The sequence below is a fragment of the Bubalus kerabau genome, chromosome 23, assembly GCF_029407905.1.
Source record: "Bubalus kerabau isolate K-KA32 ecotype Philippines breed swamp buffalo chromosome 23, PCC_UOA_SB_1v2, whole genome shotgun sequence".
In the NCBI taxonomy this organism is placed as follows: Eukaryota; Metazoa; Chordata; class Mammalia; order Artiodactyla; family Bovidae; genus Bubalus; species Bubalus kerabau.
In genome coordinates this window covers 39407156-39421074 of record NC_073646.1, presented here as the reverse complement: position 1 = coordinate 39421074, position 13919 = coordinate 39407156, and the positions used below count along the sequence as shown (strand labels likewise).

The window sequence follows — 13919 nt, the reverse complement described above, 5'->3', positions numbered from 1 at the left end:
AATACAGAATGTGACCCACCAAAATCAAACTGTACTACAAATGTATAAAATAACCTCAGTGAAAGGGATGAGGGGGAGAGATGCTGGCCTAACTAAACTGGGAAATAGTGGAGACTATATGAGAAGGCCCGTGCGATGCTCTGTCAGCTGAACGGGCCCAGAAGCAGGGATACCCCAGTAGCAACGAGCACATCCAGATCTTGGTTTCTAACATCATTCTCCGAGAAAAGAAACCAGAGCTCCTGGGAGAAACAGGATTCTAGGGGGTGATTCTAGGGGTGGGCTGAGCCTGGCCCATGTTGTAGTACCAGGAATAAGACAGTGTAAAATACACACACAATCTGAGCAACAAAATAAATAATGTAGTACTGGGTTATAAAACGAAGTATAAAGTAAAATATCCATGAGTCCATACTGATACAAGTGATTGAATGAGCAAACAGAGGAGAAGAAGTATGTCTCCCATACAGAAGAACCCCAGATAATTTCTGTGGAGCACGACTCCCCACCTTGAAGTGACATCCTTCCAAAGAGGGCAGTATGCAGGGGTGGGCAGCGTTCCGTTCCAGCGTATCGACAGACCACAATCTGTCTCTCCATTTGCCAGGAGATGGATGATTTAGATGGTTTCCAGTTTTTGGCTTCTGTGCATTGTGCTTCTATAAACATTCATGTCCAAGTCTTTTTTATTTTAATTTATTTTATTGACATACAGTTGAGAACGTCGTGTTAATTTCTGCTATACAGCATAGGGGTTCAGTTATACCTACACAGATTCTTCTTCATATTCTTTTCCATTACGGTTTATGACAGGATATTGAATATAGTGCCCTGTGCTATACAGTAGGGCCTGGTTGTTTATCCATTCTATATATAATAGTTTGCATCTGCTAATCCCAAACCCCCAATCCATCCCTTCCCCTACCCCCACCTCCCTGTTGGCAAGCAGTCTGTCCTCTATGTCTGTGAGTCTGTTCCTGTTTCTTAGGTGAGTTCATTCGTATCATATTTTAGATTCATATTTTGATATGCTTAGATCACATATGAGCGATACCATATGATATTTGTCTTTCTTTTTCTGACTTACTTCACTTAGTATGATAATCTCTACGTCCAACTGTGTTGGTGCATATGACATTATTTCATGATTTTTTATGGCTGAGTAGTACCACTTCTTCTTTATGTATTCATCTGTCAATGGATTCATGTTCATTGAATCATATCTCTTGGGTAAATATATACCTAAGAGCAGGACGGGTGTCATTTGAAAAGTGTTCCGGATGTTCAGCTTTTCATGAAACTGTCAAACCGTATTCCGTAATGGTCGTAACATTTTACGTTCCCATCAGTGGTCTCAGGGAATCCATTCTTTTACCACGTAGAGAGACACCAGGTCATTAATCAAGAGGACAAAAGAGCAGCCCAAGTGAATCAGCCATGTGACCGCCTTGGTTTATGTCCAGTTACCACGCAGCATAACAGTTTTCCAGCCTAACAGGCATTCGGAGCTGTACTTGAAGATGAGTTCAGTTACAGCATCAGTCACTCTTCCACCAGGCTGGGGACACTCTTGTTCACTCATGGGTTGCTGTTTTTTTTTCCAGTGAGGATATACTGTTATCATCCTAGCAGAGTTTATAATGTACATGAGACTGGAGCACACACACTAGACCATATCCATCTCACACTCACACACACACACACACACACACACAGTAACTTGGAACACCTTTGGTTAAAGCAAACTCTGAAGAACATCCAGCTCGATCACGGCGACCTATTAAGGATATCTTCAAATCTATCTGATCCCCATCCCCCACATCCTGAGAAAAGGATTTAAAAATCAACTTTCAATTCTAGAACAGTTTTAGGTTTGCAGAAAAGTTGGAATCCAGTGTGGAGTTTCCTCTTCCCCTGCACCCAACGTCCCGTATTGCTGTCATCTTGCATTACTGTGGTCCATTTCTCACCACTGAAGAACTAGTGTTGGTCCATTATTATTAGCTAATTCAGATTCCCTTACTTTTCACCGTAAGTGCCTTCTCCATCCCAAGATTCCACGCTGCATCTAGTCACCAGGTCTCCAATCTGTGACAGCTTCTCAGGCTTTCCTTTTTTTTGATGACCTTGACCATTTTGAAGAGTCGGGTATTTTCAGAACATCCTTCAATTGACGTTTGCCTGAAGTTTCTCTCATAGGCAGACTGGTTACAGGTTTTGCAGAGGAAGACCACAGAGGCAAAGTGCCATTCTTGTCACATATAAAGGGTCTTTGCTATCAACCTTATTTTCCCCTGCTGGTGATGACCTTGACCACCTGACTGAGGTCATGTCCATCAGTTTTCTCCACCGTAAAGTACTGTCTCCCAGCCCTGCATTGGTCCTCTTTGGAAAGAAGTCACCAAGTATAGCCCACACTTAAGGGTGGGAGTTCTTCTTTAAGGAGAAGTAGCTTGTCCAGGTGATTGTCTCTTTTCCTCACTTATTTAACCGATTATTTATATTAGTCTAAACTTGTTGATATTTATTTTTACATTTTAGATTACAACCCAAGTCTATATGATTTACATTCTTGCTCAGATTGTTCCAGTTTTGGCTATGGGAAGCCCTTTCCTTTGGCTTCTGTGTCCCTTTGACAAACCCCATGGGGTGTGTGTGTGTGTGTGTTCGCATGCGCATGCACGTGTTTAGCATTTCCTTACTCTCTGGCACTAGAAGATGGTCCAGGCTCACCTCCTGTATTTCCCGCCCCAGCCCTGAAATCAGCCATTTCTCCAAGGAGCCTGGGCTCCTTGTTCTGGGCAGGGATCTTAGAAATCAAGCTCTCACGCTGAATGTGCTCATTGCTGAGGGGAACGTCCTTTCTTCTAAGCCCTCTCAGCTGACAGAGTCAGCAAACTTAGGTGCAGATACTAACCTCTGTGGGCTTCCCAGGTGGCTCAGTGGTAAAGAATCCATTGGCCATGGAGGAGACCTGGGTTCGATCCCTGGGTCGGGAAGATTCCCTGGAGGAGGAAATGGCAGCCCGCTCTAGTATTCTTGCCTGGAGAATCCCATGGACAGAGGAGCCTGGTGGGCTGCCGTCCATGGGGTCACCAAGAGTCAGATCCAACTGAGCACTGCCACTGCCACTAAGCTATGTCCATGTGCATATCTATAAATGTTTCTGTCTGTTGTAGGCTCATCTGCAACCTCCCACTACAACAGAGAGGAATCCGGCTCCCATGGTCTACTGACTTAATCGCTCAATGCCAATGTGCATGTATAGTGTGCTTCCAGAATTGTTAACCTGCACCCTTGCAGGGACCAACTTTACCGACTACAGAACGGTGTTATGCATGGTTCTCTTTGCCTTTCGTTTCACAGACTCCGCTCCTTTCCATAATTACTTAGGTCAGCATCTTTTCTCCCATCCCAAGCTCTTTTTCTGGCCTGAGTCTCCCCTTCTCCCGCCACTAAGCCTGGCCTGTGGGGCTCAGGCAGTGGTGTCCTCTGTGGGGATCAGATCATGCCTCAGCGAGTCTCAGTGGTCCTCTCTGCCATCACTGGACTGAGTGAACCCCACACACACCCCCCAAAACAGCCCAACTGAATCCACCTGACACACCTGCCAAGCTCTGCAGCCTTAGGGGTGGACGCAGCCCCAGGCCTAGCTCCAGTCAGTCTTGGCTCCTGCCTGAGGACCCCTGTGCATACCCCCAGGACTGTGCAGCAGGAGCCGGCCACTCTGGGCGCTGGCCAAGCTGTCCAGCCATGCTGCTGGTCCGCCTGGTAACAGGGGCCTTCTCAGATTACTCGGAGGATCACTTTGCCTTAGAAACTCCAGCTGTCACCTCCAATGCATTAGTAACCAATGCTACGGCCCTGAGCAGCAGAGGGCTGGCAATAAGCAAGCGTCCCCAGGTGTCCCGCCAGCGCCGTGCTCTGATCCCGCAGTCATTGCCGTCACCAGGGAGGAAGGTGAGCAAACCCGGAGGGAGGCGCGGTACCCAAGATTCTGGGAATGGTAGCCTGGGATGCCTCCCCTGGTGAGCCCTGTCAGGAGCCTGGATTCTTGTTTCTGGGTGAAGGGGAAAGAGGGGAGCTCTGCATGGGTGGGAGAGGGCTTAGGTCAACCTGCAGGGCTGAGGATGCACTGGAGGGCTGGACACATCTCAAAAGCCCCGGGGGGTTCGAGTGCAGGCAGCCTCTTCAGCTCTGTGGCTCCCCAGGTTGGGTGTAGACAGGTTGGGAGCAAGCTGCTCTGGCCTCTGAGCAGCAGACCCGCCGCAAGTCACTGGTCAGAGCCGGTGTGCACGTGGAAGGGGAGCAGGCGCCTGGCCCCATCCAGTCTCCAGCCAGCCCGGCTTTGACTGTGCACGAGCTGACGGCTTGACTCATGGGGCAAGAACTGATCTCAGGCCCCTCCAAGACTGAGGGATGCCCCCTCCCAACCTGGGCCCAGTGAAGCCAGAAGTCCCTCGCTGCCCCCATGTGACAAGGTAAGTGTCCCTGAGGCTCCATGGCAGCACCACCGCCTGGCAGAGGAGGACCAGGGCCCCCAAGTGGGCTCGGGAGTGAGCCTGCCAGCTTTGGGGTGTGGCAGCCCCACCCGACCCAGTGTGAGGAGTTCTCACACCGAGCCCTCTGGTGGCAGGTGATAGATCCCACTGGATGTTACTCGAGGCCTTTCCTCCCCAGTCCATGATACTCTTGGGGGCCTCCTCCCTGCTCCCAACTCCAAGAGTGTCTTGGTAGAGGCCAGCTCCTGGGAGACGGAGCCAACAGGAGCACGACACCCATGGGGTAGGTGGGAGGGCTGTCTAAACATCTTCAGAAGGCTGAGGGGACCAAAACCAGGGCTTTCAAAATCCAGCCCCCAGAGGTTCTTCTAAGCCAGGGTTAGAATTCCTTAGAACTATGGACTTTTCCCCAGAAAACTAAGCCTTTACATCATATCTTACCTACAGTTTCAGAGGCCATCCATGGATGCCTGTAAGAAATCCCTGCTCTCATCAGACATATGGAAAAACACACACACAGACTGTTCCATCCAGGACAGTCACCCTTGCCACCCCCGATGCGTTTGTGTCTCCAGCCCACGCCACCATCTGCCTTTGGAGAATAGAGCCACCTCTCCTCCGGCCCTGAGCCTGTCCTAGAGCCAGGAGCCCAGAGGACGACCCCGCCCCCACCCCCGCTCCACCCCCGCGCCAGAGTAGCCATCTCATGGCCCCTCAAGAAGGTCGATTGAAAGGGCAAATAACCCCCGTAGTCAGCAGGAGTTTGTGAACTAACTACCAAGGGAAAGTCCTTTTGTCACATCGAAACTGGTGAATTTCAGGCACAGTCGGGTCCAGGAGGTCAGGCGATATCCTAAGAACTGATGGTTCACACAGAGGCAGAGGAAGAATAGCTGCTCAGACTTGCACATGCGTTGAGTCTGAGCGGCATGCAGCCCCGCGGGCAAGGCTGCAAGGAATCCCCTGTGACCTCTCTCTCCTTCCTCCAGCTGCACGGCCACCACTGCCATGCCGGCCACCAACCAGGGATGGCCGGAGGACTTTGGCTTCCGGCTGGGGGGCTCGGGTCCCTGCTTTGTCCTGGATGTGGTGGAAGGCAGCAGCGCACACGCCGGGGGTCTGCGGCCCGGGGACCAGATCCTGGAGGTGGAGGGGCTGGCCGTGGGCGGCCTGAGCCGCGAGCGCCTAGTGCGCCTGGCCCGGCGCTGCCCTCGCGTGCCACCCAGCCTGGGCGTGCTCCCCGGCCCCATCGGCCGCCCCGGTGCGGGATCCGGCTGCGAGCCCCTGACCACAGCTTTACGGATCCCGCGCTCAAGCCGCGGCCTCTATCTGGGCCGCGAGTTGCTACTCTTGGCCGGCCGCAAGCGCCCCGACGCCGTGCACCGAGAGCGTAGGCGCAAAGCCCAGGAGTTCAGCCGCAAGGTAGGGCGCGCAGGGCAGGGCAGGGCCCTAAGGTACAGGCGGTCTGGGGTGGGGCTCTAGGGGCGCTGTTCTGAGGGGCTGGGCACTGTGGGCCCTGAGCGTCAGGAGCCGGGCAGGCCCTCAGGCCAGGAGTGGGAACCTGGAGCTAAGGAAACTTCTAAAGAAAGATTTATCAGAAAGACAGTGATGCTCAAGCTTCCAGTCCTGTCCTTAATTTTCGTGATTTTTGTTTGCTTGATTTGTGGGAGTTGCTTTTCTTTTTCTTTTTTTAATTGAGGTAATACAGTAAAGCACATTCATTAAGTGTACAGTTTAATGAACTTCACATAGGCATCAGATCAGATCAGATCAGTCGCTCAGTCATGTCCGACTCTTTGCGACCCCATGAATTGCAGCACGCCAGGCCTCCCTGTCCATCACCAACTCCCGGAGTTCACTCAGACTCACGTCCATCGTGTCAGTGATGCCATCCAGCCATCTCATCCTCTGTCGTCCCCTTCTCCTGCCCCCAATCCCTCCCAGCATCAGAGTCTTTTCCAATGAGTCAACTCTTCACATGAGGTGGCCAAAGTACTGGAGTTTCAGCTTTAGCATCAGTCCTTCCAAAGAAATCCCAGGGCTGATCTCCCTCAGAATGGACTGGTTGGATCTCCTTGCAGTCCAAGGGACTCTCAAGAGTCTTCTCCAACACCACAGTTCAAAAGCATCAATTCTTTGGCACTCAGCCTTCTTCACAGTCCAACTCTCACATCCATACATGACCACAGGAAAAACCATAGCCTTGACTAGATGAAACTTTGTTGGCAAACTAATGTCTCTGCTTTTCAATATGCTATCTAGGTTGGTCATAACTTTCCTTCCAAGGAGTAAGTGTCTTTTAATTTCATGGCTGCAGTCACCATCTGTAATGATTTTGGAGCCCAGAAAAATAAAGTCTGACACTGTTTCCACTGTTTCCCCATCTATTTCCCGTGAAGTGATGAGACCGTATGCCATGATCTTTGTTTTCCTGAATGTTGAGCTGTAAGCCAACTTTTTCACTCTCCACTTTCACTTTCATCAAGAGGCTTTTTAGTTCCTCTTCACTTTCTGCCATAAGGGTGGTGTCATCTGCATGTCTGAGATGATTGATATTTCTTCCGGCAATCTTGATTGCAGCTTGTGCTTCTTCCAGCCCAGTGTTTCTCATGATGTACACCCTTGTAACCACCAGCCTGATCAAAATGTAGATGAGTAGAATACAGACAATAATATTGGTAGAATGCAGAACATAGAATGATTCCTTCAACCCAGAGGTTCTCTGCATCTCAATATGAAGCTCCAAGATTCCCCGTATTAGAAGAGAGCAACTCTTAAGGACTCCAGGGGGTGAGCGGGGCAGGAAGTGAATCCCGGCATTTTCAGTGGGTATTCATTGGCCAGAACTAATCACACCACTGCTCCCAAAGGATGCTGGGAAATGTAGTCCTCTGTGTGTCCAGGAAGGCGGGAAGACCTAGAAACATTGGTGGTGGTTTCCTCACTAAGTCGTGTCGGACTCTTGCGACCCCATGGACCTGCCAGGCTCCTCTGTCCATGGGATTTTCCAGGCATGAATACTGGAGTGGGTTGCCATTTCCTTCTCCAGTGGATCGTCCGTCCCAACCGAGGAATCGAACCCAGACCTGCATTGCAGGCAGATGCTTTACCGCTGAGCTATAAGGGAAGTCCCTAGAAACATTGGTGAGAACCTAGTGCCTTAATCCGAGAAGGCAATGGCAACCCACTCCTGTACTCTCGCCTGGTAAATCCCATGAACGGAGGAGCCTGGTGCGCTGCAGTCCATGGGGTCGCGAAGAGTCAGACACGACTGAGCGACTTCACTTTCACTTTTCACTTTCATGCATTGGAGAAGGAAATGGCAGCCCACTCCAGTGTTCTTGCCTGGAGAATCCCGGGGACGGGGGTGCCTGGTGGGCTGCCGTCTGTGGGGTCGCACAGAGTCGGACACGACTGACGCGACTTAGCAGCAGCAGCAGCAGGGCTTTAATCTGTTCCAGCTGCCATAACCGAACTACCACGGACTGGGTGGTTTATAAGCAACAGGAATTTCCCTCTCACAGCTCTGGAGGCATGATATTTGAGAACATGGTGCCAGCATGCTTGAGTGAGGGCCTGCTTTGGATTGCAAACTTCTGGTTTTGTCCTCACATGGTGAAAAGGGCAAGGGATCTCTTTGGGGCTCTTTTATTTATTTATTTATTTATTTTTTTTTTCAAAAAAAAATTTTTTTTTAATGTAGACCATTTTTTTTTTTAAGTCTTTATTGAATTTACAGTATTGTTTCTGTTTTATGTTTTGGTTTTCTTTGGCCAAGAGGCATGTGGGATGTCTTACCTCCCCAACTAGGGATCAAGACTGCACCCCCTGCACTGGAAGGTGAGGTCTTAACCACCAGACTGCCAGCAAATCCCTGAGGCTCTTTTGTAAGGGCACTAATTCCATTCATGAGACCTCCACCCTCATGACCTAGTCACCTCCCAACGGCCCAACCTCCTAATACCATCATCACCTGGGCCATTAGATTTTCAACACACAAATTTTGGAGAAGGGGGAGACACAAACATTCAGACCATAGCAACTGGTAAAGTCTGCTGTGATCCCAGATGACTCACTGTAGATCCAAAAGTCGGCCCGGACTCCATCCAATGCCTGGGGAGTCAGAAGAGAGGTGGTCAGAGCCCCCAGATGGGCAGAGTGGACTTGGTGAGTAAACAAAATCAGGTTGTGGCCTAGGGAGGAATCTGACCAGCTGCCCAGGTCAGCTTCAGTGCATTTTCTGACAAGGGGGAACAGGGAGTGGTGGATTCTGGTTAGAGCTCACCAAGCAGCTCCACAAATCCCCAGAAAAGACCACCTCCGGAAGATCAAGGGCAGCTGTGGAGCTCCCCCACCGGCTTCCGACAATCAGCTCTCGGGTTCTCACCAACACTCTCCCTGCCCCAGTTTTTCCTCCTTGCAGAGCCTGATATTTAATAGAAAATCCATTAGTGTCCCGTGATGGTGCCTCATGCTTCGATGTAGGTTGAGAGCGTCTGGGTAATAGCTGACACCAAAACCGCGCTGTGGCGGGGCCCCAGGAGGGAGGAGCTATTTTTTCCTCTTTCTTACATAAAACATCTTTCCAGAGAGCCATGTTCTCCTTTGAATTGAGGCTGCAGCTGGCTTTGGCTTCAAAGCCACTGACCTCCCTGGGCCTGGTGGGTTCCGGAGGAGGGGGTGACTGGTACTGCAGCCTGCCCCACGCGCCCTGAGAACAGCCGGCCGCCTACAGCTCTTTGGTTCAGCTCTGTAAACGCTCCCTGAGTGCACCAGGCCCTGTGCTGGGCCCAGACAGGAATAAGGTGTCAGGTCTGTGTCTCGGGCCGTCTCATCTGGTGAAGGAGATATGGGATGCAGTTGCTAGGACTCAGCCGTGCACAGAACGTGGCCTTGGCCTGGGTGCCCTCGAAGCCGCCTGCTAGTACCTGCTCACCCTCTGTGATGTCACCCTCTCTGGGAAGCCTTTCCTCATCCACCCGTGCTGCCATTTAGGAAGCAGTTGTATATACAATTCTGAAGTTCAGGGGCAAACCACGGGCTGGAGATCATGCACGATCAAGGGCCGTCTGGGGTCCTCGGCCGGATCAGCGGCATCAGGGAGCGCTTGTGGCAAGGGCTGGGGGGATTGCAGCCGGTCGGCACAGTTGTATGAAAATCGCCAGGGTCGACAGCTCTGGACAGAAAGAAGAGGATGATAGGGTTGTGGAGTCAAGGGAGGAGTTTGCTGATTTATTTATAGGCAGGGAGAGAAATGAACAATTGGTATGAGCCAAAGGGAGGGAGGCAGTCGAGTCACTGAAATCCATGCATTTTGCCGTTGTTGCTTTCGGCCCTCTGACCAGCAAGGAGTGGGGACACAGCTGTGCACAGGACCAAGAGGGGAGCCTGCCATCATGCATTGTGGGAAACAAGCACGTGGACAAAGCGATGTTGTTGTTGTTCAGTCGCTCAGTCGTGTTCGACTCTTTGTGACCCCATGGACTGCAGCACACGAGGCTTCCCTGTCCTTCACTATCTCCCAGAGTTTGCTCAAACTCATGTCCATTGAGTTGATGGACAATTCAATAAACTAGCTATTTCAGATGATGATCACTGAAGGGAAGAAATAAACAGGGAGATGAGAGAGTCTTGGGGGCCACTTGATCAAAGTGGTCAGGAAAGGCTCCCTGAGGAGGGAACTTTCAAGCGGAGAACTGAGTGACAAGTAGGTGGCAGGAAGAGAGAGTGGGGACTCTGGTGACTTGGTGGCCTTGTGGGTTGGCCTTGCCCAGGAAGGGGGCCGGTTCTTCATCGTCTGAGAGTTGGGAGTGGAGGGGAAAGATGAGGGGCTTGTTGATACGTTTGGAGGTGAGTAGAAGGGGTAATGAACAGCCCCAGCTCTGGCTGAAGTTGGGACCCACATGGGCCTGAGAGAGACGCATGGCTCACCCAGCCGCCCAGCCTCCCACCCCTGCTCCAGGATCAGCTCAGGATGTCAGCACCCAGAGGCACCCCCAGACCCTTGACTAACAAGGCAGGGAATCTGCTGGAGTGTGGACAGACAGTGGTTAACTGCTCCATTTTAAAAAGTAACAGTGCCAGACAGAAAAACCCACATAGTATAAGATTCCAGTCATGAGACATATTCAGTATAAGCAAATCCAAAGAAGCTGAAAAATAGATTATTGGTTTCCCTGGGGCTGGGGAAGTGGGGAATGAGGAGTGACTGCTGAATGGGTGCAGGGTTTCCATTTGGGAGGATGAGAATGTCCTGGAACTGGAGAGTGGTGATGGTTATACCACATGGTGAATGTACTTAATGCCACTGACCTGTACATATTAAAATGGTTGCAGTGGTAAATTTTATATTCAGTTCAGTTCAGTCACTCAGTCGTGTCCGACTCTTTGCAACCCCATGGACTGCAGCACGCCAGGCTTCCCTGTCCATCACCAACTCCCAGAGTTTACTCAAACTCACGTCCATTGAGTTGGTGATGCCATCCAACCATCTCATCCTCTGTCGTCCCCTTCTCCTCCTGCCTTCAATCTTTCCCAGCATCAGGGTCTTTTCCAATGAGTCAGCTCTTCGCATCAGGTGGCCAAAGTATTGGAGCTTCAGCTTCAGCATCAGTCCTTCCAATGAATATTCAGGACTGATTTCCTTTAGGATGGACTGGTTGGATCTCCTTGCAGTCCAAGGGACTCTCAAGAGTCTTCTCCAACACCACAGTTCAAAAGCATCAATTCTTGGGTGCTCAGCTTTCTTTATGGTCCAACTCTCACATCCATACATGACCACTGGAAAAACCATAGCCTTGACTAGACGGACCTTTGCTGGCACATAAATTTTATGTTATGTGCATTTTTACAACAGTTAAAAAATAAAGAGGGAAAGGGAACAAGGATAACATGCGTGCCTTTTCCTGACTGTATAAGTCATATAAGCTCACTGCCTAAAAAATAAAATGGGAACCTAGGGACTTCCCTGGTGGTCCAGTGGTTAAGACTCCAAGCTTCCATGCAGGGGGCACAGGTTCGATCACTGGTCAGGGAACTAAGATCTCATATGCCAAGTGGCCAAATTAAAAAAAAAAAAAAAAGGAAAGCATCGACATAAAAATAATAAAAATCACTATAAACTTCAGTGCATATTCCCTATGCAGACATGTGTATAATTATCTCTGATAAAAATGTAACACTGTGTGTTCTATTTGAAACCTTGCCTGTCTCTCACAAACATTTTCCATTATTTTATAACAGCTTTATCAAGATATATTCACATACCATACAAATTATTTTAAAGTGTGTTCAGTGGTTTTTAGTGTATTCACAGAGCTGTGCAACCATTACCACAGTTTTAGAACATTTTCATCATACCTAGAAGGGCTTCCCAGGTGGTGCTAGTGGTAAAGAATCCACCTGCCAACGAAGGAAACACAGATGAGGGTTTGATCCCTGCATTGGAAAGATCCCTTGGGGTAGGAAATGGCACCCACTCCAGTATTCTTGTCTGGAAAATTCCACAGGCAGAAGAGCCTGGAAGGCTACAGTCCATGGGGCTGCAGAGAGTCGGACATGACTGAGCATAATCATAATTACCCAGAAAGAAGGCCTGCACTCGTTAGCCATCATTCCTCATACCACGGTCTTTACATAAAGACCTACAGCATCATTCTCTCCGACCAAATGGTACCACACTGTGTCAAACCTTAGACACTGTCCATTGCCAGCCACCTAACCCATGACACATGCTTCCTTATCTTCTTGTCACTTAATTTGTAGTTGGTGATAGAGGGCTTTTAGACTTATTTGGACATATTTAGTACGGGCAATGTATATAACTCTGTGGAAGTAACAATATAAGACCTATGACCAAATTCATACGTGCACAGGAATGACAGCTAGCCACAGGACACAAAGTGATCTCAGAGATGCTAAAATTTAAAATACAGGGACTTCCCCCAGCGGTCCAGTGGCTAAGACTCCACCTTTCAATGCAGAGGGTATGAGTTTGATCCCTGGTCAGGGAATTAAAATCCTACATGCCCCACGGTTTGAAAAAAAAAAAAAAAAGTGCTCACCCTGGAATCAATGGTACCCAATATTGCAGAGTATGGAATGAACTTGGCTGCGAAACAACAGAAGTTGACTCTACTCACGTGGGCAGAAAAGGAATTTGGGGGAGGAACAGTTCATAGAGTCAGCACTGAGACCTCCTCTTGTTCAATTGCTAAGTGATGTCCAGCTCTTGGTGACCCCATGAGCTGCAGCACGCCATAACTCCCTGTCTTTCACTATCTCCTGGAGTTTGCTCAGACTCTTGTCCATCAAGTTGGTGATGCCATCCAACCATCTCATTCTCTGTCACCTGCTTCTCCTTGGCTTAGAACCGAGAAAGAATGTGCAACCTAGAACACAACTGTCCTAAGCAGCCTTCAGGATGAGTCTGCTCAGGGCGCACTACAGGGCTCTGTCAAAGCCCTGCGTGAGCTCCATGTCTCCACATCTCCGCATCATTCCTTCAAGAACCAAAGCCCTGGGCAACAGCCTCCAATTGCCCGAGGCTGCACCATTAGGACCAGGGTTTTGCCTCCCACCTGATTTGGGACTTCCTTCCATCTTGGCTGCATAGCCAAGGAAAGACAACTATCCCCCAAGTGGATGTGCTACAATTGTTTAGCCCATAATGTCAGATATTTATACTACTTCCAACATCTCAGTATCATAAACCAGGCAAGGGTGAACCTCTTCACTCATACGTCATCGTGCAATTGTCAGGACACGTCGAGGATACGTTCCCAGGTGCAGGATCGTGGGGTAAAATGACAGGTGCATTTTTAGGCTTTGGACACTGTCACTGAGCTGCCCACGTCCAGTGGTCATACAGAATCCTCTGAGCAGATGTGTTGTGTCCCACATCAGCCGGTTTGTACACAAAGGTGAAGAAAACAGATTCGGAGAGAGCATTAAGGGAGTCAGAATGCGGAGCGAGGCATGTTCCGGGGCTATCTTGTGGAGCCAGAGCGTTCTCTGTGTGATCTCTCGGCTTGCAGCATGGTGGAAGGGAGTAGAGTATTACAATAATTAGTAACTAGCAATTACCAAGCGCCTGGCACATGTTTAAGCTCACGGATCGATTCCTTTGATCCTCACAATAGTCAGTAGATGGGCCATCTCTGGGTTTGAGTCCTGACCCTATGGCCTTGGCCAGGTCATCTTACCTCTAGCGGCCTCAGTTCCCTTCAATAGAAATGAAGACGCTGGCCCAGCCCGCCTCGTGGGGGCTGATGTGGGGTCTGACGGGGTCTGGGTGAGGAGCGCACAGCGGGGCCCAGGCAGCATTGCCACGCCCACTGTCCTGAGGCAGGGAGGGAGGGGGGACTGATTCCCCAGCATTCTGCCCTGGGGCCCTCGGGCCACTCATCAGACCCCTCC

At 50.1% G+C, this 13919-nt stretch overlaps 1 protein-coding gene across 1 annotated transcript in view; it reads left to right on the top strand.

Annotated features, from left to right (window-relative positions):
* The first annotated feature begins 5504 nt into the window (after nucleotides 1–5504).
* Nucleotides 5505–13919, top strand: part of GRID2IP (Grid2 interacting protein) — a 32578-nt gene continuing 24163 nt past the window's right edge. The window contains exon 1 of the mRNA XM_055561682.1: nucleotides 5505–5924. Within this exon, the coding sequence (XP_055417657.1) occupies nucleotides 5511–5924 (414 nt within the window). The 5' untranslated portion in view covers nucleotides 5505–5510. The remainder of the gene's footprint in view (nucleotides 5925–13919) is intronic.